Source organism: Leucoraja erinacea, chromosome 8 (assembly GCF_028641065.1).
Source record: "Leucoraja erinacea ecotype New England chromosome 8, Leri_hhj_1, whole genome shotgun sequence".
In the NCBI taxonomy this organism is placed as follows: Eukaryota; Metazoa; Chordata; class Chondrichthyes; order Rajiformes; family Rajidae; genus Leucoraja; species Leucoraja erinaceus.
The window spans coordinates 32,095,177-32,114,862 of record NC_073384.1 but is presented as its reverse complement, the minus strand read 5'-3'; the positions used below and the strand labels follow the sequence as shown (position 1 = coordinate 32,114,862).

General features: G+C 43.8%; 2 protein-coding genes across 4 annotated transcripts in view; one reads left to right on the top strand and one right to left on the bottom strand.

The window, feature by feature from the left end:
* The window catches only part of abhd12 (abhydrolase domain containing 12, lysophospholipase), a 116,709-nt gene extending 103,693 nt beyond the window's left edge, over positions 1 to 13,016 (top strand). For all 3 annotated transcript variants that reach the window (XM_055639334.1, XM_055639335.1, XM_055639333.1), the window contains one exon: positions 811 to 13,016. In XM_055639334.1, coding sequence (XP_055495309.1) covers positions 811 to 844 — 34 coding nt within the window. In that variant the 3' untranslated portion in view covers positions 845 to 13,016. The remainder of the gene's footprint in view (positions 1 to 810) is intronic.
* A 3,848-nt stretch (positions 13,017 to 16,864) lies between these two features.
* The window catches only part of LOC129699492 (glycogen phosphorylase, brain form), a 72,919-nt gene continuing 70,097 nt past the window's right edge, over positions 16,865 to 19,686 (bottom strand). Inside the window, exons 18-20 of the mRNA XM_055639330.1 lie at positions 19,004 to 19,138; positions 18,294 to 18,360; positions 16,865 to 17,200 (exon numbers count right to left, since the gene is read on the bottom strand). Of these exons, the coding sequence (XP_055495305.1) occupies positions 17,048 to 17,200; positions 18,294 to 18,360; positions 19,004 to 19,138 (355 nt within the window). The 3' untranslated portion in view covers positions 16,865 to 17,047. The remainder of the gene's footprint in view (positions 17,201 to 18,293; positions 18,361 to 19,003; positions 19,139 to 19,686) is intronic.

The window sequence follows — 19,686 nt, the reverse complement described above, 5'->3', positions numbered from 1 at the left end:
CATGATTTTGTTTGCTCTGGAGTTGCACCTCCTGTTGTATAGTTCCTGCAGGGGGGTGAGTGAAGTTCCCATAGTGCGTTCGGCCGAACGCACTACTCTCTGCAGAGCCTTCTTGTCCTTGGCAGAGCAATTCCCGAACCAGATGGTAATGTTCCCGGACAAGATGCTTTCCACCGCCGCTGCGTAGAAGCACTGTAGGATCCTCGGAGACACTCTGAATTTCCTCAATTGCTACTGATTCAATGTACAAATTAACCTTTTGAAAATCCTGCACCAGCACTCCCTTTCCACCTTCGATTTGTGAATTATTTAAAATGCCTTTATTCCTTCTATCAAAGGGCATGATCGCACACTTTGCTACACTGTATTCCAACTGCCACTACTTTGCCCACTCTACCAAACTGTCCAAGTCCTGCAGACTCCCTGCTTCCTCTACACTGCCTGCCCCTCCACCTATATTTATATTATCTGCAAACTTTGCCACAAAGCCATCAATTGCATCATCCAAATCATTAATATACAACGTGGAGCTTAGCGAACCAAACACTGACCCCTGAGCAACACCCACTAATCACTGGCAGCCTTTATTCTCACTCTTTGCCTTGTGCCAGATAGCCAATCTTCTCTCCATGCTAGTACCTTCCCTCTGATACCATGAGCTGGTTTAGCAGCCTCACGCGCAGTACTTTATCAAAGGCCTTCTGAAAATCATTGTGGAATAGTAGCCACAAATAATACCGTAGATTCATTGGCAAATTAATTATTTGTGAGCTGTTGTAAATACCTTTTTTTGTTTTCCTCTTGATCTAGAGAGTTCTTGGGTGACCCAATCTCTCACCATTAATGAAGAGGTATATCTTCAGAGCTGCATGAAGACTTCACTCCATGTTAATGTTGATTTACATTCCACTAACCAGTTTTGTTTGAAGACAACGTGAAAATCATGGTCTTAGGGAATTATTTTTGTCACAGAGAAAGCTCGGAGAAGCAAAAGAGTAAAGTGAAGGACATTAATTATTACTGTTTTGTTTTTCTGAAGAATTGAAGGAACTTATTTTCTTGACCACAATGATGGAATTCATAAAGATTACGTTTTCTAAAGTGCAAAAATAAGTTAAGGATGATCAGGGTAATTTCAAATTATGATTCTCAATCAACGTGCTCCATTTGTTGCTTCCAAATTGTGGTTGATCTAACAACTTTTACTTTTGAGAGTGCTAACATATTAATGTATTTCACAATGATGTTGTATCAATCGATGGACGTTCCTTCATGGTTCTTTAGTGTTGTGAGAAAGGTTTTTTTTTTGATGAAATATCGTCATATGATGCTAACAACTTTTCAGAATCTTGATTTGGAAGTTTGTACCTTTAGGCTAAATTCAGGTGAGCGTGTCTCAGTCCACTATCTAGATGTATTGAATTAAGTAATTGTCTACAAATTAAATGTAATGGTGTGACATAATCTATCCTGTGAGCAACCCCTCCCCAGTTTCTGGCAATTCTGCTGCACAGAGTGGGACGTTACAGCAACCTGGGGTAAGATGTGGGGAGCTCGATCCATTGCTGGTTTGTTGACTGTCCACACCTGACCTTGAGAACGGCAATGCTTTTATTCGGTGAAGACCAAGCTGTCCGGGACCTCCTGGTTGTGAGTTCAGAATCCTTCCAATGTTTCCTTCAGGTAACTATTCCGAATTAATTAAAACATTCACACCCAATTGTGGATTTTACAAAACTGTCCGCTGTCCAAATGAATTGTTTTTGTGAAAACTCCCAGTGTCGCCGCAATGGATCTTGCTGTGATCTACAGAACAAATCGAAGCGATTACAGATAACTTACCCAGTGTATTATTTGTATTGTGGACTATTATCACAGTGTTTCTGATGCACTTCTCATTCCTTGAACAACTCTGTAATTACCTGTATGAGATGTGTTGACTAACTGGGTGACTTCCAGAGAACAATGTAACATTCCTTTGATCTTAAATTCAGTTTATGTATTTCAATTTAGGACAGAATATGTACGAAACAAAATGTATCCACCAGTGTAAATAGTAGTGCAGGCTTCATTGTTGAAAAGAATTCCAATTAATCCACTTCACTATTACAATGAAGATTTAAATTTAAATATCAATTAGAAAAAGCTTAGTTTACACTCCGTAAAGGAACAGATCCCTTGTATGGAGCATAGAATTTATTTATTTAAGCATTTACATATTTGTCTAATACACTTGACTCAATAAAGTTACAACTTTCAAATGCTGGAAAGGAGAAATCAAAATATAAACCAGTGTGGTAGACTAGCTGATGAGAGTGGGGAAAAGATGGGTTAATGCTTCATATCTGTAATTCCCAATGAAGCAGGAATCCGCCTTTACTTTATCACAGTTGACGATTTGGGCAACTGTTGCAGTGAAAATCTCAATGATCAGTTTCAGCAGCAGAGTCAAGATTTTCCTGTTCCACATAGATAAAGACCACACACCTTGTTGTCTTGAGAAGAATGTTTAATAAATTCCTTTGGCTAGGGAAAGATTGTATAGAATTTTACAGCACAGAAATAGGCCTTTTGCCGGGTAGTTTATGCTGATACTATATGCTCCACACAACAACCCCATCTCTACCTTACTTAATCTCATCCCATCAACATTGTCCCTTTCTACCTCATGTGCTGCTGGCTTCCCTCTAATGGTCTGATGCTACCCAGCCAATGCTCTTGGGCAAATCTCTCTTTGGAAAGATAGACACAAAGTGTTGGCAGTAACTCAGCGGGTCAGGCAGCAAAAAGGGTCCTGACCCAAAACCTCACCCATCTTTTTTTCTCCAACGATGCTGCCTGACCCGTTGAGTTACTCCAGCACTTTCTGTCTATCTTTAAATAAATCAGCATCTGCAGTTCCTAGTTTCTACATTCTCCCTTTGGAAATGTATCTTCGCTGCTTAATATTAAACAATACCTACTGAAATGGACATTATTAGTTTTGTCATGGGAAATAATAGAAACCAAGTCATTATTCACTGAGTTTAATGTGCCAGAGTGAATTTTCAGCTGAAACCTCCAATGGCTCACAGACTGTGATACCGATCACTTTGGCTGTGCAGAAAATCAGACAAAATAAGTGATGTCAAGTTAGAGTGAAGGAATAGAGTCACGCGGCACGGAAACAGGCCCTGCGGCCCAACTTGTCCGCAGATGCCCCATCTACTCTAGCCACACCTGGCCCATATCCCTCTAAATCTTTTCTATTCATGTACAGTGCCCTCCATAATGTTTGGGACAAAGACCCATCATTTATTTATTTGCCTCTGTATGCCACAATTTGAGATTTGAAATAGAAAAAAATCACATGTGGTTAGAGTGCACATTGTCAGATTTTAATATAGAACATGTTTATACATTTTGGTTTCACCATGTAGAAATTACAACAGTATTTATACATAGCCCCCCCATTTCAGGGTGCCATAATGTTTGGGACACAGCAATGTCATGTAAATGAACCTAGTTATGTTTAGTATTTTGTTGCATATCCTTTGCATGCAATGACTGCTTGAAGTCTGCGATTCATGGACATCACCAGTTGCTGGGTGTCTTCTCTGGTGATGCTCTGCCAGGCCTGTATTGCAGCCATCTTTAGCTTGTTTTGGGGGTTAGTCCTCTTCAGTTTTCTCTTCATCATATAAAAGGCATGCTCAATTGGGTTCAGATCGGGTGATTGACGTCCACTTAAGAATTGACCATTTTTTAGCTTTGAAAATTTCCTTTTTTGCTTTAGCAGTATGTTTGGAATCATTGTCGTGCTGTAGAATGAACTGCCAGCCAATGAGTTTTGATGCATTTGTTTGAAGGCCTTTTTCTCCAGGAGAGGGCCCACCCCTGTTTTCAGCTCCTGAAACAGCCCAGGGGGGAGCCTTGTGAGGTTTCTGAAGGCAGCCTCATCTTCTTGCTGGAGCTCAGTCATCAGGTTGTCATACTGGCCCAACCTGGTCTCTTCAGGGACCAGGGCTTCAACCACACAGACCTCTTCTTGGGATTCTTCTTCCCCATTCTTCTTGTCCTTCTGTCTTGCTGATGTTTAAGAATGAGGGCTGCTGCAAGCAACAGGGCTTCTTTTTGTGAGAGCTATGCCCTCTGATGTTGCTCCATGGTTGTCGTGATGCAAAATGATTGGAAACCCTACCCTGCAGCCCCTTTTTATAGAAAAACCGGGTGATTCCATTGTTTTGGAGGCCAACATGACGTGAATTGTCTTCAGTAGTCGCCGACAGGGACGTAGGTTGACTTTGGTTATCGTATGTTGTCGTAGGTGTGGACGTAGGTTGACTTCCTAAGTCACGACGATTGGGTCGCCGGTTGTTAGTAAGTTGTCGTAGCTTGACATCGACTAGGTGGTAGGTTGTTGTAGCTTGTCGTAGACATTGTCATAGACATTGTAGGGGGGGTCCAGTCGCTGTTTTTTGGCGACCTGCTATGACTATGACAGTTGCCGGCAGTCGCCTAACAAATCGCCCAAGTGGGCCAGGACCTTAAGGTTTGGCTTATGTCTCTAACAGTTTTATTCTTGTTTCTCTGTCTCATAATGGGTTCTTTGACTTTCATTGGCACAACTTTGGTGCTCATGTTGACAAACAGCAATAAAAGTTTCCAAAAGTGATGGAAAGACTGGAGGAAAGGCAAGGTGCTGAGAGCTCTCTTATACCTGCATTAAGGAGACAATTAAACACACCTGAGCAATTACAAATGCCTGTGAAACCATGTGTCCCAAACATTGTGGTGCCCTGAAATGGGGGGACCATGTATAAACACAGCTGTAATTTGTACATGGTGAAACCAAAATGTATAAAAATACCTTTTAATAAAATCTGACAAAACTTTAACCACATGTGATTTTTTTTCAATTACAAATCGCAAATAGTGGAGTACAGAGGCAAATAAATAAATGATGGGTCTTTGTCCCAAACATTATGGAGGACACTGTCCCTGTCCACATGTCTTTTAAATGTTGTTATAGTACCTGCCTCAACCATTTCCTCTGGCAGCTAGTTCCATATACCCACCATATACCCACCACTGTAAAAGTTGCCCCTCAGGTTCTTATTAAATCTTTCCTCTCTCACCTTAAACCCATGTCCTCTGGTTCTTAATTCCCTTACTCTGGGTAAAAAACTATGTATTCACCCAATTTGTTCCTCTCATGTTTTCTAAGATCATCCCTCAGCCTCCTCAATCTCTGAGCAGCAGGATGGAGATTCAGCGGTAACTTTAAACATTTTTAAGTGAATTGCTTCATCTAAGAGCTGTAGTCGTGTGAATATGTCTGTTCTGAAGAAGGGGAATGCATTTTGTGATCTCTAAACCAAGGAGGGACGAATATTTGAGGTGCCTGCTGTTTTGGAATTAGTCCATCAGTCCCGAGGTGAAGGCACATCTCTCCCTGATTCAGACATGCCATCAAATGGAGGTCAATTATAACTAATGGGGCAATAATAATTGTGTAGTCAATAACCAGACTGTATTAGCGGTTAGGTTGAGTTATAAACTCGTAGATAATTCATAAAGGGCAACTTAGATTGTAAAGAGGAGTTATTGGAAAGGTGATTCTGTTAGAAATGCATCTTTCAATAATATCCGGAATCCTTTGTTCTGATCGTCAATGTAAAGGTTGCCCTCGGGGACTATAATTCTGTCTTTCTCCCTCACCCGACCTGTGTTTATACATTTCTTGCTTAATTACGGATCAAAAGGCTTGCAATTATCTCGAGCAAAGCACCTTCCAATATTGATAAATCTTTAGAAATGCAGTCACTGTGGTGGGAAAATGTGACAACTCACTTGCATGCAGCCATGATGCATGGACGACTGAGATAATGGCCAGGGTGTGCTTCTTTACTGATTGAGATAATATTGGCCGGAACTGAAGGAGGAGTTATTTTTCCCTTTGAAATTGTGCGGTGGAATCTTTCAGATCCAGTAGCAGCTTGTGTTTAGTCAGAAAGTGCTTCCAACGGTGTGACACTCCCTCAGTGGTGCTGTGCAGCTGGATGAGTGGTTCAGCTTTCTAGATGGGACGCCTCCTGAGTCGCAGCCAACACCGTGGTGTGTCACAGTCAGGTGCTACGCCAATGATGGGTGTATGGAAGAAGTACCAGCAATTGCTTATTCCATTACATTTCACTTTAGTGAGTCTCCACTTCTCTGAAGCTCTAGATCTATGTGTTTCAGTCGATAATTAAACTAGAAATTTATACACACTTGTCTTAGATTTTAGTTCCTATTACTCAGGTTTTAATTAAAACGGGAAGCACATTGCATCTCAATATATTTGTGCCACATTTGGAATGACTCTGGGTTATCACACTAGTGTCAGACTGAAGCTGCCACATAATGTGAAATTTTATGGTGGGTGGGCAGAATCCTCGGGAATCCTTCGTGGTTGACTCCAGCAGTGTGTGTTTGTGGTTCCATAAATAATGTCAAGTTTTTTGGTTTCAAATCTGGGTTTAATGACTCGAGGATGCAACGTAACAGATAGCCGCAGTCACCTAAAACCCCTGTTCCCACCCGAACCTCGCTAAGTAACCCCCGCATGCGCAGGATAACTTCCTCCAGATACGGCGTCTGCAATAGCTCCACATAGACTGTGAACTGTGACTGATCTACATCCCCTTTCCTTAGCTCCTGCACCGTATAATGACAAAATATCTTTAGTAAATGTAGCAGGACTTACAAAATGTTGCAAAATGATCAAAATCCAACAGATACATTCAGTTACTATAGCCAAACAGGTATACACACCGTAAAAGACAAAATTAAGGTCACAGCATAGTAAAGATACTTAACGTATTGACTTGAACACCTGATTGTCATCTTATAGCACACTATAGATTAACCTGAACAATGTGTCTATGTATAGTTAGCTGATGTGAATTCAGTCTCTGTATTTGGGATTTGGCTTACTGACACGACCTGAGCATGTTCTGACCAGACTTTCAGTGGTGTTCAAAGGCAGCTTAGCTACAGGCACCTGAACCTGGAGCTGCTCAGTGCCCATTATTTCTCGTTTGTCTCTTGTGAGAGTGTTATAGTCTTTTGACCCAAGTCCAGTATCCTGGTGATCGGTGTCACTTGGATTTAGCTGTGTTGGGGCAGGCTCGACTACAGGCAAAATGTGTCTGCGATTCCTTCTGTACAGCTTTCCTTCTGAGTGAATAAGGTAAGACCTGGGCTCCTGGCATATTTCCTTTACCATGCCTATCTGGTTGTAACATTGTGGGGTCTGTAACCTGACAACCTGTCCTTCCATCAAAGGCTGAAATGGTTGGCTTGATTTGTCATAGCACACTTGTGACCGTCTTTTATTTAGAAGCTGGGCTTTTACCTCCTGAGTCTTACGTATATGTGGTTCAAGCAGCTTCCTTAAGACTGGGAGAGTAGTACGTGTTTGCCTTGACGTTAGTCTATGTGCTGGAGATCCAAGCTTTGTGTCACGTGGCAAGTTTCTGAGATTGAGGAGGTTTAGATAAACATCAGTTCCGTCTCTGAGACTTCTCCATGAGTTGTTTTGCGCTGCGGACAGCTCTTTCAGCTAACCTATTAGATTGGGGATACTCTGGGCTGCTGGTAACGTTTAAAGACCCACTGTGTAGCAAAGTATTTAAAGCACTGGCTTGTGAACTGTCTGGTATTGTCTGATATGAGGGTGTGTGGTGCTTCATGAAAAGTGTCTCTTAAGTTTTGAGATGACTGTTGCTGAAGTACCGTCACAAAGCAGGTCAATCTCATACCAGCCTGAATATGAGTCCACTAGCACCAAGTACTGCTTACTGTGCCATTCAAAGATGTCTGTTGCCACAGTCGACCAGGTCTTCATCTGGATGTAGCAGGAGTGGTTCTTTCTGCTGGTGTGATTTTGTGCGGTTACACACACAGCACGACTGTATTTCCTTGTTGATGTTGTCTGTCATTGTAGGCCAGAAAACGATGCCTCTTGCTCTCCATTTAGTAGCTTCTGCACCAGGATGCCTGCTGTGCATCATGCTAATGTACTCCTTTTGTAGTGACAAAGGAATTACTGCTTTGTGACCCTTCATGATGACCCCATCTTCAATAGTTCTCTAAAAGGAAAATAGGGACAAACGGCATGTGGAAGATTGTGCTGTTTGCTGGGCCAATATTGTCTGATGATAGTGCTGAGTGTCTGCAGGGTTATGTCATCTGCTGTGTGTCTCTTTAACTCCACAAAGCGTGAAGAGAATATGTAGTTGACTGTCATGACATCAAAGCTGAATCATCAGCATGCTGAACTGTGGAGCTCCTGGGAGCTCGAGACAGAGTGTCAGCCAGGTGCATTTTTTTTCCACTTTTGATGAGGGTGATGCTGTACCTTTGAAGTCTTAGCATTGAAGTCTTGCCGATGCTGCATGTATGGGCTTTTTCAGTATGGTGACCAAGGGCTGGTGGTCCGTTTCTAAGGTCATTGGCTTTCCATAGATGTAATCATTGAATTTAGAACACACAAAAACCATCGCCAACAGCTCTTTTTCAATTTGAGCATATCTGGTTTCGGTGTCGGCTAGCGTCCGTAAAGCATATGCTATGGGATTTTCTTCCCGCAAACATGCTGCACCGAGTCCATACTGTGAAGCATCACAGGTAAGTGTCACCGGTTTGCTGACGTCATAGTACGACAGAACAGGTGTGCAGGACATGTGTAGTTAATGCTTCAAAATCATTTTGCTGCTGTTCATGCCAAGTCCATTCAGTGTCTGTGTGTAAGTTGTCACAGTGGAGCCGTCGGCTGACCGTATTTTCCAAGGTAATTGACCATCCCCAGAAATTTTTGCAGAGCTGAAACATCTGCTGGCACTGGCACTGATTATTTTTGTTTTGGAAGGGTCGGCTTCCACCCGAATCTCACTGAGTAACCCCCCCGCTTGCGCAGGATAACTTTCTCCAGGTACGGAGTCTACAATAGGTGCACATAGACTGTGAACACAGTGACTGATCTGCCCACCACCTGGCTCACTGCTATTCTGCTGTTGTTACTGGACACCAAAACCACAGAGCAGCGATAGTTGGTGCAGCGATAGGGTTGCTGCCTTACAGCGCCAAAGACCCGGGTTTGATTCTGACTACGGGTGCTGTCTGTATGAAGTTTGTACATTCTCCATGTGACCACGTGGGTTTTCTCCGGGTGCTCCTGTTTCCTCCCACATTCCAAAGACTTGCAGGTTTGTAGGTTAATTGGCTTCCGTAAATTGTCCCTAGTGTGTAGGATAGAACGAGTGAGAATGGGTGATCATTGGTCAGCATGGACGCAGTGGGCTGAAGAGACCGTTTCCACACTATATCTCTAAATCTAAAGCTAAAGACACTGCACTGTAATATATTGCAGTCAGAGCAGTCAGATTATTTCGCTGCTAAACTTGCAGTGAGCATTTGTAACCTCTCATTTGAAGCCTATTGTTGTGTTAGTGTTCAGCTCTAATATTATTGCCAGCTCAAGTCTGGAGTCCGGGCTGAATTAAAACTAATGTGCTCCATTTATAATGTCTTGTTTTACAAAAGACCATGGTCCCAAGTTCTCCACAAATTTGTCACATTGGTCACTAATTAAACATCTGACTCTTGTTAAAACTCTGCTTTTGTGCTGCATTTTCATCGCCTGCTGATATCTATTCATTGTTTGTGGAAATCTGTTTTATTAATGTATTTGCTTATGCAGTTTGTCAAAGTACGGATGTTAAATGGAGTCGGCACACGAGAGAGTAGATGCAAATAATCCAGAATATTTTGTTTTTTAAATTCCTTTTATTCAGACTTTTGAGAAAAAACTATAAAGCACATTGCATCAAGATTATATCTGAGGCATAACAGACTTGGAATTACTCTGAGTAATCAAAACTACAGTATTATAAATTCAAGGGTTAGAATCTATCAGGAATTCTCTCCCACAGAAAGTGTACAGCTGGTATCAGTGAACAAACCAAACATGAGAGGTTTGGATTACAGGCTGGGGCATTCAGAGGAGAGGCAGTGGAGTGAAGATAAAGCAGAGATCACATCCGCTGTGTTCTCATGGAATGGCAGTCGAAAAGGGCCACAGAGTACAGCTTACTCACGCTACTTTTGTTAATATGAAATGTACACAGTTTTAGCAACTTAGCTTTTAAAGAGGAGTTATTGTAGTTGTGAGTCTCCTAGAAATGCATTTTACAATATTTTGTCATGACCTTCAATATAAAAAATCCCCTTAGGGAGAAGTTAGCTTGCAGAGTGAAATCGGAGCACTTGTATATGTGTTTCTCACCAATCTTCTTTAGCTCCATGTTCATCTTTTCATTACCTGCAGAACTGCTCCAACGGTTTCATTTGTGTTAAAAACTGTAAATAAGTTTTTTTATATGCAGTTTGATTTATTGTGGAACATTATAAGGTCTCTGGTGAGACCACATCTGGAGTATTGTGTACAGTTTTGGTCTCCTAATTTGGGGAAGGACATCCTTGTGATTGAGGCAGTGCAGAGTAGGTTCACGAGATTGATCCCTGGGATGGCGGGACTGTCATATGAGGAAAGATTGAAAAGACTAGGTTTGTATTCACTGGAGTTTAGAAGGATGAGGGGTATCTTATAGAAACACATAAAATTATAAAAGGACTGAACAAGCTAGATGCAGGAAAAATGTACCCAATGTTGGGCGAGTCTAGAACCAGGGGCCACAGTCTTAGAATAAAGTGGAGGTCATTTAAGACTGAGGTGAGAAAAAACTTTTTCACCCAGAGAGTTGTGAATTTATGGAATTCCCTGCCACAGAGGGCAGTGGAGGCCAAATCACTGGATGGATTTAAGAGAGAGTTAGGTAGAGCTCTAGGGGCTAGTGGAGTCTAGGGATATGGGGAGAAGGCAGGTACGGGTTATTGATTGGGGACGATCAGCCATGATCACAATGAATGGCGGTGCTGGCTCGAAGGGCCGAATGGCCTCCTCCTGCACATATTTTCTATGTTTCTATGTTTCACCAATGACTTGTACAGTTAAATGAATTCAGACTTTGTTTGGAGTACTATGTGCAGTTCTGGTCACCCTGCTGTAGCATGGATGTTAATAAACTGGAAACCATGCAAAATAGATTCAGGATGTTACAAGGACTGGATGGCTTGAGTTACAGATAGAGACTGACTGAATAGGCTGGGACTACATTCCTTGAAGTGCTGGAGGCTGCGGGGTGATCTTATAGACGTGTATAAAATCATAGATAAAGTAGTTTATCACAGTCTTTGTTTCCCTGGGTAGGGAAGTCTAAAACTTGAGGGCACATAGTTATGGTGAAAGGGAAAACACTTCAATGAAATTTGAGGGGCAACATTTTCCCACAGAGGATGGTGACTACATGGAACAAGTTGCCAGTGTGGTCCAATTACGTTTACAATACATTTTAAACCAAGCAATTTAGAGGGCCATAGGTCAAATGCATTTGTTGAGATAGACATCTTGGTCAGTATGGATGAGTTAGGCTGTATAATTAACTGTAATTTCCCATGCTGTATAATTAATTGTGTACATCTGCAATGGAATTCTGAGGCAAGGCTCATCAAATATCAACAGCAAACAAAATATTAAATATCTCCAGTTAAGGGGTAATGTAGTGTGAATTTATCTCCAGTGCTATGTTCAGAGCCAGCCAGTGGTGCAGGATTATCTCAGTTTCATAATTCGCCATTCATCATCAGTTCTCTGTAACTACACTGTATTGTGTTTTCACAATGAAATGCAGACGCCACAGTCCAGACACGCATGTCAGAGGTAATGTTCTGTTTCTGTCCAGTCAGCATTTTGTCAGGTCAAAACTTTGGAACTCCATCAGATTTCAGCTGAGATTCCCGGTGTCCAGACTGGTCCATGAATACCGCCTGGCAGAGCGATGGGTGAAAGGCCTGGGTGGTGAATGGAAGGGGCTGGGGCAAAGCTTTATCCCAGAGGAGGGAATGCTGGGCAGATCCACAAAGCCTTCAGTCCCAACCCGAAAATACCCATCCATATTCACCAGAGATGCTGCCTGATCCATTGAGTTACTCCAGCACTTATTGTCTTTGACTTTTTTGTAAACCATCATCTGCAGTTCCTTGTATCTACACGCACAAATCTTCATGGTTCTTCTTGCGTAGGGCGTGCACAGCCTAAAGTTGTAGGCCAACTTGTTCTATTTGATCCTATTTGATTGTGCATGCCAGGTTGATTGCATTCGTCAAAACAGGGCGGACCACGTGAAGGTTGCAATCTCCCACCCCAATCACTCTGGTTGTAAAGGCACAAGGGAATGTTTTTCTCTGGAAAGAAGTCGGAGAATGTTTAAATGATGCTGGGGCCTGAGACAGTAGATGTGGAGGCGTTGAAGGAAATCCAAAACCAGGGCCATAACTGAAGATGGAGACACAAGGAACTGCAGGTGTTGGTTTACAAGAAAAGATACAAAGTGCTGGAGTACCTTAGCCGGTCAGGCAGCGTCTCTGGAGAATATGGATAGGTGGTGTTTTGGGTCGGGCGCTTCTGTCAAACTGAAGTTAGTTATCAATGAATCCAATAAAGAACACATGAGGAGGGAGCTGGGTGCTGAAAATGTAGAACTCAATCATACAAGTTCAATAACACAGATACATTTGAAAGGAAAGGTAGATAATAGCTGGTGGAGTGAGATGAAGAATGGTGTGAGGTATCAATGTAGACATATTAGGGAAATTTACCCATTTCTGTGCTATGAGTTGTGCATTTTGTTTTTGTAAAAGCAGATAGTTTTGCATATTTAAAACTACTAAAGGTTTCAGTAACATTTTCTGTTGTGATGTGCAGATGAGGTGGGAATTGTCTAAACATCAAACGTATTGGCATTGTATGAACAGCCTGAGGTCAAATGATTGCGTAATCTTGCACATTTTGTAAGCTGCTGAATCTAAAACTTAGCTTGAATATTAATTGAATTTATGTATTGTATATTTTTAAATAAAATCCTGAGCCCAAACTGCCTGCCTTATTGTCTTGTGTGACCAACGTTCTATCTTTGGATTCTTGGGGTTTATTGTGAAGGGCAAGAGTGTGAATCTGAGCTTGGGGATCCTCAATACCTGTGACCAGAGATGCTGACAACTCGGGCACTATGCACTTCCCTACACAATATCTAAACCTGCCAACTTTTACACCTAGTGAGACAGAAGTTCACATGCACCTCCTCTAACCTTATCTGCATCTGGTGTTCCCAATGTGGCCTCCTATAAATCGGCGCGACCAAGCATGGACTCAACGACCATTTCATTAAACACTAGTGCTTAGGGTATCTCCCGGTTGCTAACCATTTCAACTCCTCCTGTTTCCCAAAATGACCTTTCTGTCCTGGGCCTCAATTACCAGAGTGAGGCCACATACAAACAGGAGGAACGGCACGTCATATTCCATTTGGGAAGCTTGCAACCTAATACCCAGTGTATGAACATTGAATTCTCCAATTTTAGGTAATCTCCAAAAACCCAACCTGCAATGTCACCAATCCATGTTCTCCAGAGATGGTGCCTGACCCGCTTAGGTACTCCAGCATTGACAAGTGTTGATCATACCTTCCATCTGAAGGAACAGTCATTATCCCAACTCTGAAACTTGATTACATAGAAAAGTACAGCACAGTAATGGGCCCTTTGGCCCACAACGTCTTTGCCTAACACAATACATGTGATCCATGTGCCCATCTAAAAGCCCCCCCTTCCTCCCCAGCAGTGTGTTCCAGGCCCCCACCACCCACAGTGTAAAAAGTTCATGATTGTCCACCCTATCAAGGTAAAAGCCACAAGAAAGCAAAGAGCAAAATTCTGGAGTTAACTGGAGCTTGCCCAGAATAGGGAAACGGGCTGTACAGTAACATATACCGTTCACACTTACCTCTCCAAGGACAATCCTGACCTCGGTTCGATCTATGTAGTGTGAACATTCTCCTTCTGACGTTGTGCGCTCTAGTTCTCGCTCACTTCTTGAAACAACCTCTTTCCACAGATGCTCCCTGAGCTGCTGAGTGTTTCTGCACCTTCTGTTTTTATCTCCACTTTTCCAGCATCTGCGATTTTTGTATTTGATGTCTTGCTCCATTTTAGATATGTGGCAGCGACTGCCATCTAGTGGCACATAGGTATACTGCAGCTGAAGGGCAGTTACATTTTGCTTAATTTACTCTTTCACTGACATAGAACATAGATCAAAGGTACACAAAAATGCTGGAGAAACTTAGCGGGTGCAGCAGCATCTATGGAGCAAAGGAAATAGGCGACGTTTCGGGCCGAAACCCTTCTTCAGACATAGAACATAGATCAATGCAGCACGGGATAGGTCTGTGGCAAACTTGATCCTAAGACCAACTCTAATATGCCTGCACATGACCCATATCCCTCCATGTCCATGTGCCTATCCAAGTCTCTTAAATGCCACTATTGTATCTGCCTCGACCACCACCCTTGGCAGTGAGTTCCAGGCACCCACCACCCTCTGTGCAAAAATAAAAGGTTGCCTCACACATTTTTAAATTTTCCACTCTCACCTTAAAGCTATGCCTTCCAGTATTTGATTTTTCCATCCAGCAAAAAGGCCTCTCTTAATTGTATATATCAGGTCTTTTCACCCCCCCCCCCCCCCCCCCCCCCCCCAAACCATCTGCCATTTCTCTAGCTGATCTATATCTACGGATAGAAGTATTTAAAATTATGAGAGGCATTGATAGGGTAGACATTGGTAGGTTTCTCCCCAGGGTACCAGCCTTCCTCAGAGATACAGCATGGAAACAGGCCCTTCAGCCACGCCAACCAATGATAACCCATATACTGGTTCTATGTTATTCTAGTTTCACATCCTTCACACTAGGGGAAAATTAGAGGCCATTTAACCCACAAACCCGCACGTCTTTGGGATGTGTGAGGAAACCGGAGCACCTGGAGGATACCCACATGGTCACAGGGAGAACGTGCAAACTCCACACTGACAGCACCCGTCAGAATAGAACCCGGTTATCTGGTGCTGTGAGGCAGCAGATCTATCCGCCGCCCCAACAATAATGATTCCGCACATCCCATTTACACTGTTCCTATGCCGACACTTTCTTTCCACTATGTTGCCTTTCAGGATCCCTGTCCACTCTTCATTTCCCTCTTAAAATCGTATTCAATCTGTTATTTCCAGTAATGATGAAATGTCGTTGAAGAAAACATTGATTGTTTTCCCAGATGCTGCCTGACCTGTTTTACTCCACATTTCCACGCTATTTATTTTTTTTCTTTCCTTGTTAATAAAGTGGCCTCTTGATTTGACAGGAGTGCAATTTTAAGAAAACAACTTGATTGCAGATACTGTAAAGTAACCGCAGATTTGACGTTGATTTTATGATTATTCATCTATTTCAAACAAACTGTAAATCCAACCAAAGTATCTATCTAATTAATGATAGAACAGTCTATTGCCACAGTCATATCTAGACTCAAGAACCAAATGTCCTAGGTTTAAGGTGAGAAGGTTGTTATAGGTCTAAGGTAGGAACCTTAGTGGTATATTTTTTCACACAGTGGTGGGTATATGGAATGAGCTGCCAGAGGAGGTGGTTGAGGCAGAGACTATAACAACAGTTAAAAGACATTTGAACAAGTATATAGATAGGTTAGGAAAGGTTTAGAGGGACACTAGACCAAGTAGTGTCTGCTCCCCCAACGCAAGATTCCACCACTCACCCGTTCCCGTTCACGCAAGATGTTCCCCCAACGCAATATTGCACCACTCACGCATAGCCCCCAACTGTCCAGGTGTGGCTCATCTCTCCCCATCCCCCAGCCCTCCCTACTACTCCTTTTCCCCTTCCCTCTTCAATCCCTAGAGAGGGGGGGGGGGGGGGGTAGAGGGGGGGAGGGGGTAGACGGGGAGGGAGAGGGGAGTAGAGAGGTAGTGTAGAGGGAGGGCGAGGGGGGTGGAGAGGGGAGAGGGGAGGGGAGTAGAGAGAGGGAAGGGGTAGAGGGGAGGGAGGGGTTTTTGAGGGAGAGGGGGGTAGGATGGGCAGTAGAGAGGGAGGGGGGGGGTGGAGAGGGTGGCAGTGAGGGTAGAAAGGGAGAGGGCATCTCCCCCCTCCCCCCCCCCCCCCCCCCCCCCATCCCCACCCCACCCACCACCCCCATCCCCCCCCTCATCCTCCTCCTCCCCTCACTCCCATTCCCTCCCTGCTGCAGGACGTACCCAGGGCGTAGAGCAGCGCCAGGGCCTGGAACTCGGCCTGGTTCTCGTACTCGACCCGGCCCTGGCTGTAGACTCCAGCCGTCAGCTCGGCCGCCACCTGGGCTCCAGTGCAGGCTCCGACTTCATCTCCAGGCTCGTCCCTGACCCGGGCTCGTCCGTGGTTCCAGCGGCGGCTTCTTTCTCGACCCTGGTCACAGCCCCATCCCAAGCCCCGGGCTCGGCCCTCACTCCAGCTCCAGCACCACCCTCCCCACCGGGTGTCGGGCGCCAGCAGCCGCTGCCACTCCTCGTTCACCGTGAGCGCTGGATTTCCCCTCCCACCCGAAGTGTCCCATCTTGCCTCGAGAGTGCATTGTGACGTCACTCTGGGTTTTTTCCCGAAATGGGTGACTTTTCGGGCTGTTTTAAAAAATTTAAACGATTAATAACTTCGGAAACATAGGTGGGAATGCGATGGGAAGATGTTTATCGCCTTCCCAGCAGCAAGGTACGGCCCATGTTCAGTGAAACAAATGTTAGGGCTCTAAAGGCCAATCCTTTGAACAACAAACATTTATCATTATTGTCAACATCTACATTTAAAACCCGATCCAGAAACAGACATCACAAACACAGGTCTCCCTTGACTTACGCATGTTTTAATATGGTGCACACCAGGTATGGTTAAAAAAAGACAGACAAATGCAAAGTGAGTCCCGTGACACACACTAATCTGATGTTTGGGTAGAAGTAAAGGAACAAAACACAAGAGGCGAGATTGCATTCACTACCCGTCCCGATACCCATTGGGCACTCGAGGGACTAAGGTTTGGGTTCATTTGGAGGGGGAATCTTCACATCAGAGGGCTCCACACCCCAAATCTCTCTGGCATAATCTTTGATGGTTCTGTCACTTGAGAACTTGCCAGAATTTGCGATGTTTTTTATCACCATCTTGGTCCATTCCTTTGAATTCTGTGAACAGAAAAAGCAGCAATCACCAACTTGCTACAGACTGGTGAAACAGACATAGATCTCCGTCAAGAGTTGAGAGTGTTTTATCCTCAAATGTTCTGAAACGGAACAAGTAAAATTATTTCTTGCAGCAGTACAACAGGTCTGTAAACACGAGGACAGACACAAAAATCTGGAGCAACTCAGCAGGCCAGAGAGTATCTCTGGAGAGAAGGAATGGGTGATGTTTCAGGTCGAGACCCTTCTTCAACCTAGTGGTGTAAACACAGTACTTATAGACAACAAAAACAAGTTCAATAAATAAATATCACCATTGACTCCATCTACATTTTTTCGGAAAAGCAGCCAACATAATCAAACGTGTCCTACCCCCGGCCATTCCTTCTTCTCCCTACTCCTAGAGTGCAGACGGTACAGAGCTTGAAAATGCGCCCCACCAGACTTGGGAACATCTGATATCTGTTATCAGGCTTCTGAACTTCCATAAGCTCGGGTGCTGTCTGATTCACCTCTACCCCACTGCGGACATTGGAATTTGTCTCTGGAACTGATGCGCTGCAAGGCTGAGAACTATATTCTGCACTCTGTATCTTCCCCTTTGCTCTATTGTACTTGAGTTTGACTGGATTGTATTAATACTGTATATAGTATTATCTTATCTGATTGGATAGCATACAAAACAAAGCTTTTCGCTGTATCTAAAGTGAAAGTGAGAGGGGAAAGATTTAACGAACCTGAGGGGCAACGTTTTCTCTCGGAGGATGGTTTGTATACGGAGAAAAATCCAGCTTTCCATGGCTGGATTACGGAGCTGGGCAACTCGCGTTTAGTTCTCCTGCGTTTTATATAATTATGTCTCAGTGATCAGTGTAAATTTTCACTTTAAAAAGACACAGAGTACTGGAGTAACTCAGGATTAGGCAACATCTAGGAGTTGAGATACTCCAGCACTTTGTGTCTTCTTTTATAAACCACCATCTGCAGTTCCTTGTGTACAGATTTTCACTTGATGGCTTGCTTTCATTGGGATGGGTAAAGAATATAGATGTTGGCACATCATGACTGCATGAATAGATTAAATGCATGGCCATACCTTGTAAAGTTCACTAACTTTATCTTGGCTTTTGATGTAAGTTTCAAAGTCAGCAAAAACTTTAAACCTGAAAGAAATGAAAGGTAGGATTGAGAAACTGCTGCAGTTAAACACCCCAGATCTTGAACACAAACACGGAACATTGTCTGTGCCAAACACGATGCCAAGACCAACTCTTATCTGCCTGCAGATGATCCATATCCCTCAATTCCCTGCACATCCATGTGCCTATTCAAAAGTCCCTTAAACACCACTATCATATGTGCCTCCACCTCCACCACCTGGCAGCATATTCCAGGCACCCACCACTCTCTGTGTAAAAAAAAACTTGCCCCGCACATCTCCTTTAAACTTTGCTCCTCTCACCTTAAAGCTGTGTCCTCTAATCTTTGATATTTCCACCCTGGGATAAAGTTTTGACTGTCTACCCTATCTCTGCCTCTTGCAATTTCATATACTTCTGTCAGGTCCCTCAGCCTCCGTATTGAGTCCAGAGGTTTGGACATCTCGATGCAGCTGTACAAGTCCATGGTCAGTATGGATGAGTTGGGTTGAAGGGCCTGTTTCTGTGTTGTGTAACTCTGACTCACTGTGTGGTGAGGTGGTCGGTGGGGTGGCCATGGTGCATTATTCAAGGTCACTGTGCAGTGAGATGACCAGGTGCAAGGTGACATGAACCGATGTACGGTGGTTGGTGGGGCAGCCGTTACCTGTCGTGGTGCATCAGCATGTTAACCACGTCCTTGAACAGCTCTGGCTCCTTTGGGGAGAAATGCCCACTGCTGATCTGGTCCATGGCTTGCCTGAGCTCCGGCAGCTTGTCGTAATATTCTCCGGCATTGTATCTGCACAAAACAAACCAAACCCAAGGCACAAATGTAAGTTGCATTTATTACCAGAAATGGCATAATTGAACAGCAATGTGGCCAAAAGAGCATCAGTGTCACATAGTCACTGGGCACAGGTCAAACGTCATGTAGATACAAGATGGAAAGCACAGAGATGATTTATGAGGATGTTGCCAGGATTTGAGGGCCTGAACCACAGGGAGAGGTTGGGCAGGCTAGGACTTTATTCCTGAGAGCACGGGAGGCTGAGGAGTGATCAGGAGGTGTATAAAATGATGAGGGGAATAGATAAGGTGAATGCACAGTCTTTTACCCAGGGTAGAGGAATCAAGAACCAGAGGGCACAGGATTAAGTGAGTGGGAAAGAGTTATTGGAGGCTGAGGTTTTCACTCCAGGGGTGGTGGGTCTATGGAACGAGCTGCCAAAGGAGGTAGTTGATGCGGATACTATAGAAGCATTTGGGAAACACTTGGACAGGTGCGTGGATACACAAGGTTGAGAGGGATATGTACCAGATGCGGGCAAATAGGACTAGCTTAGTTGG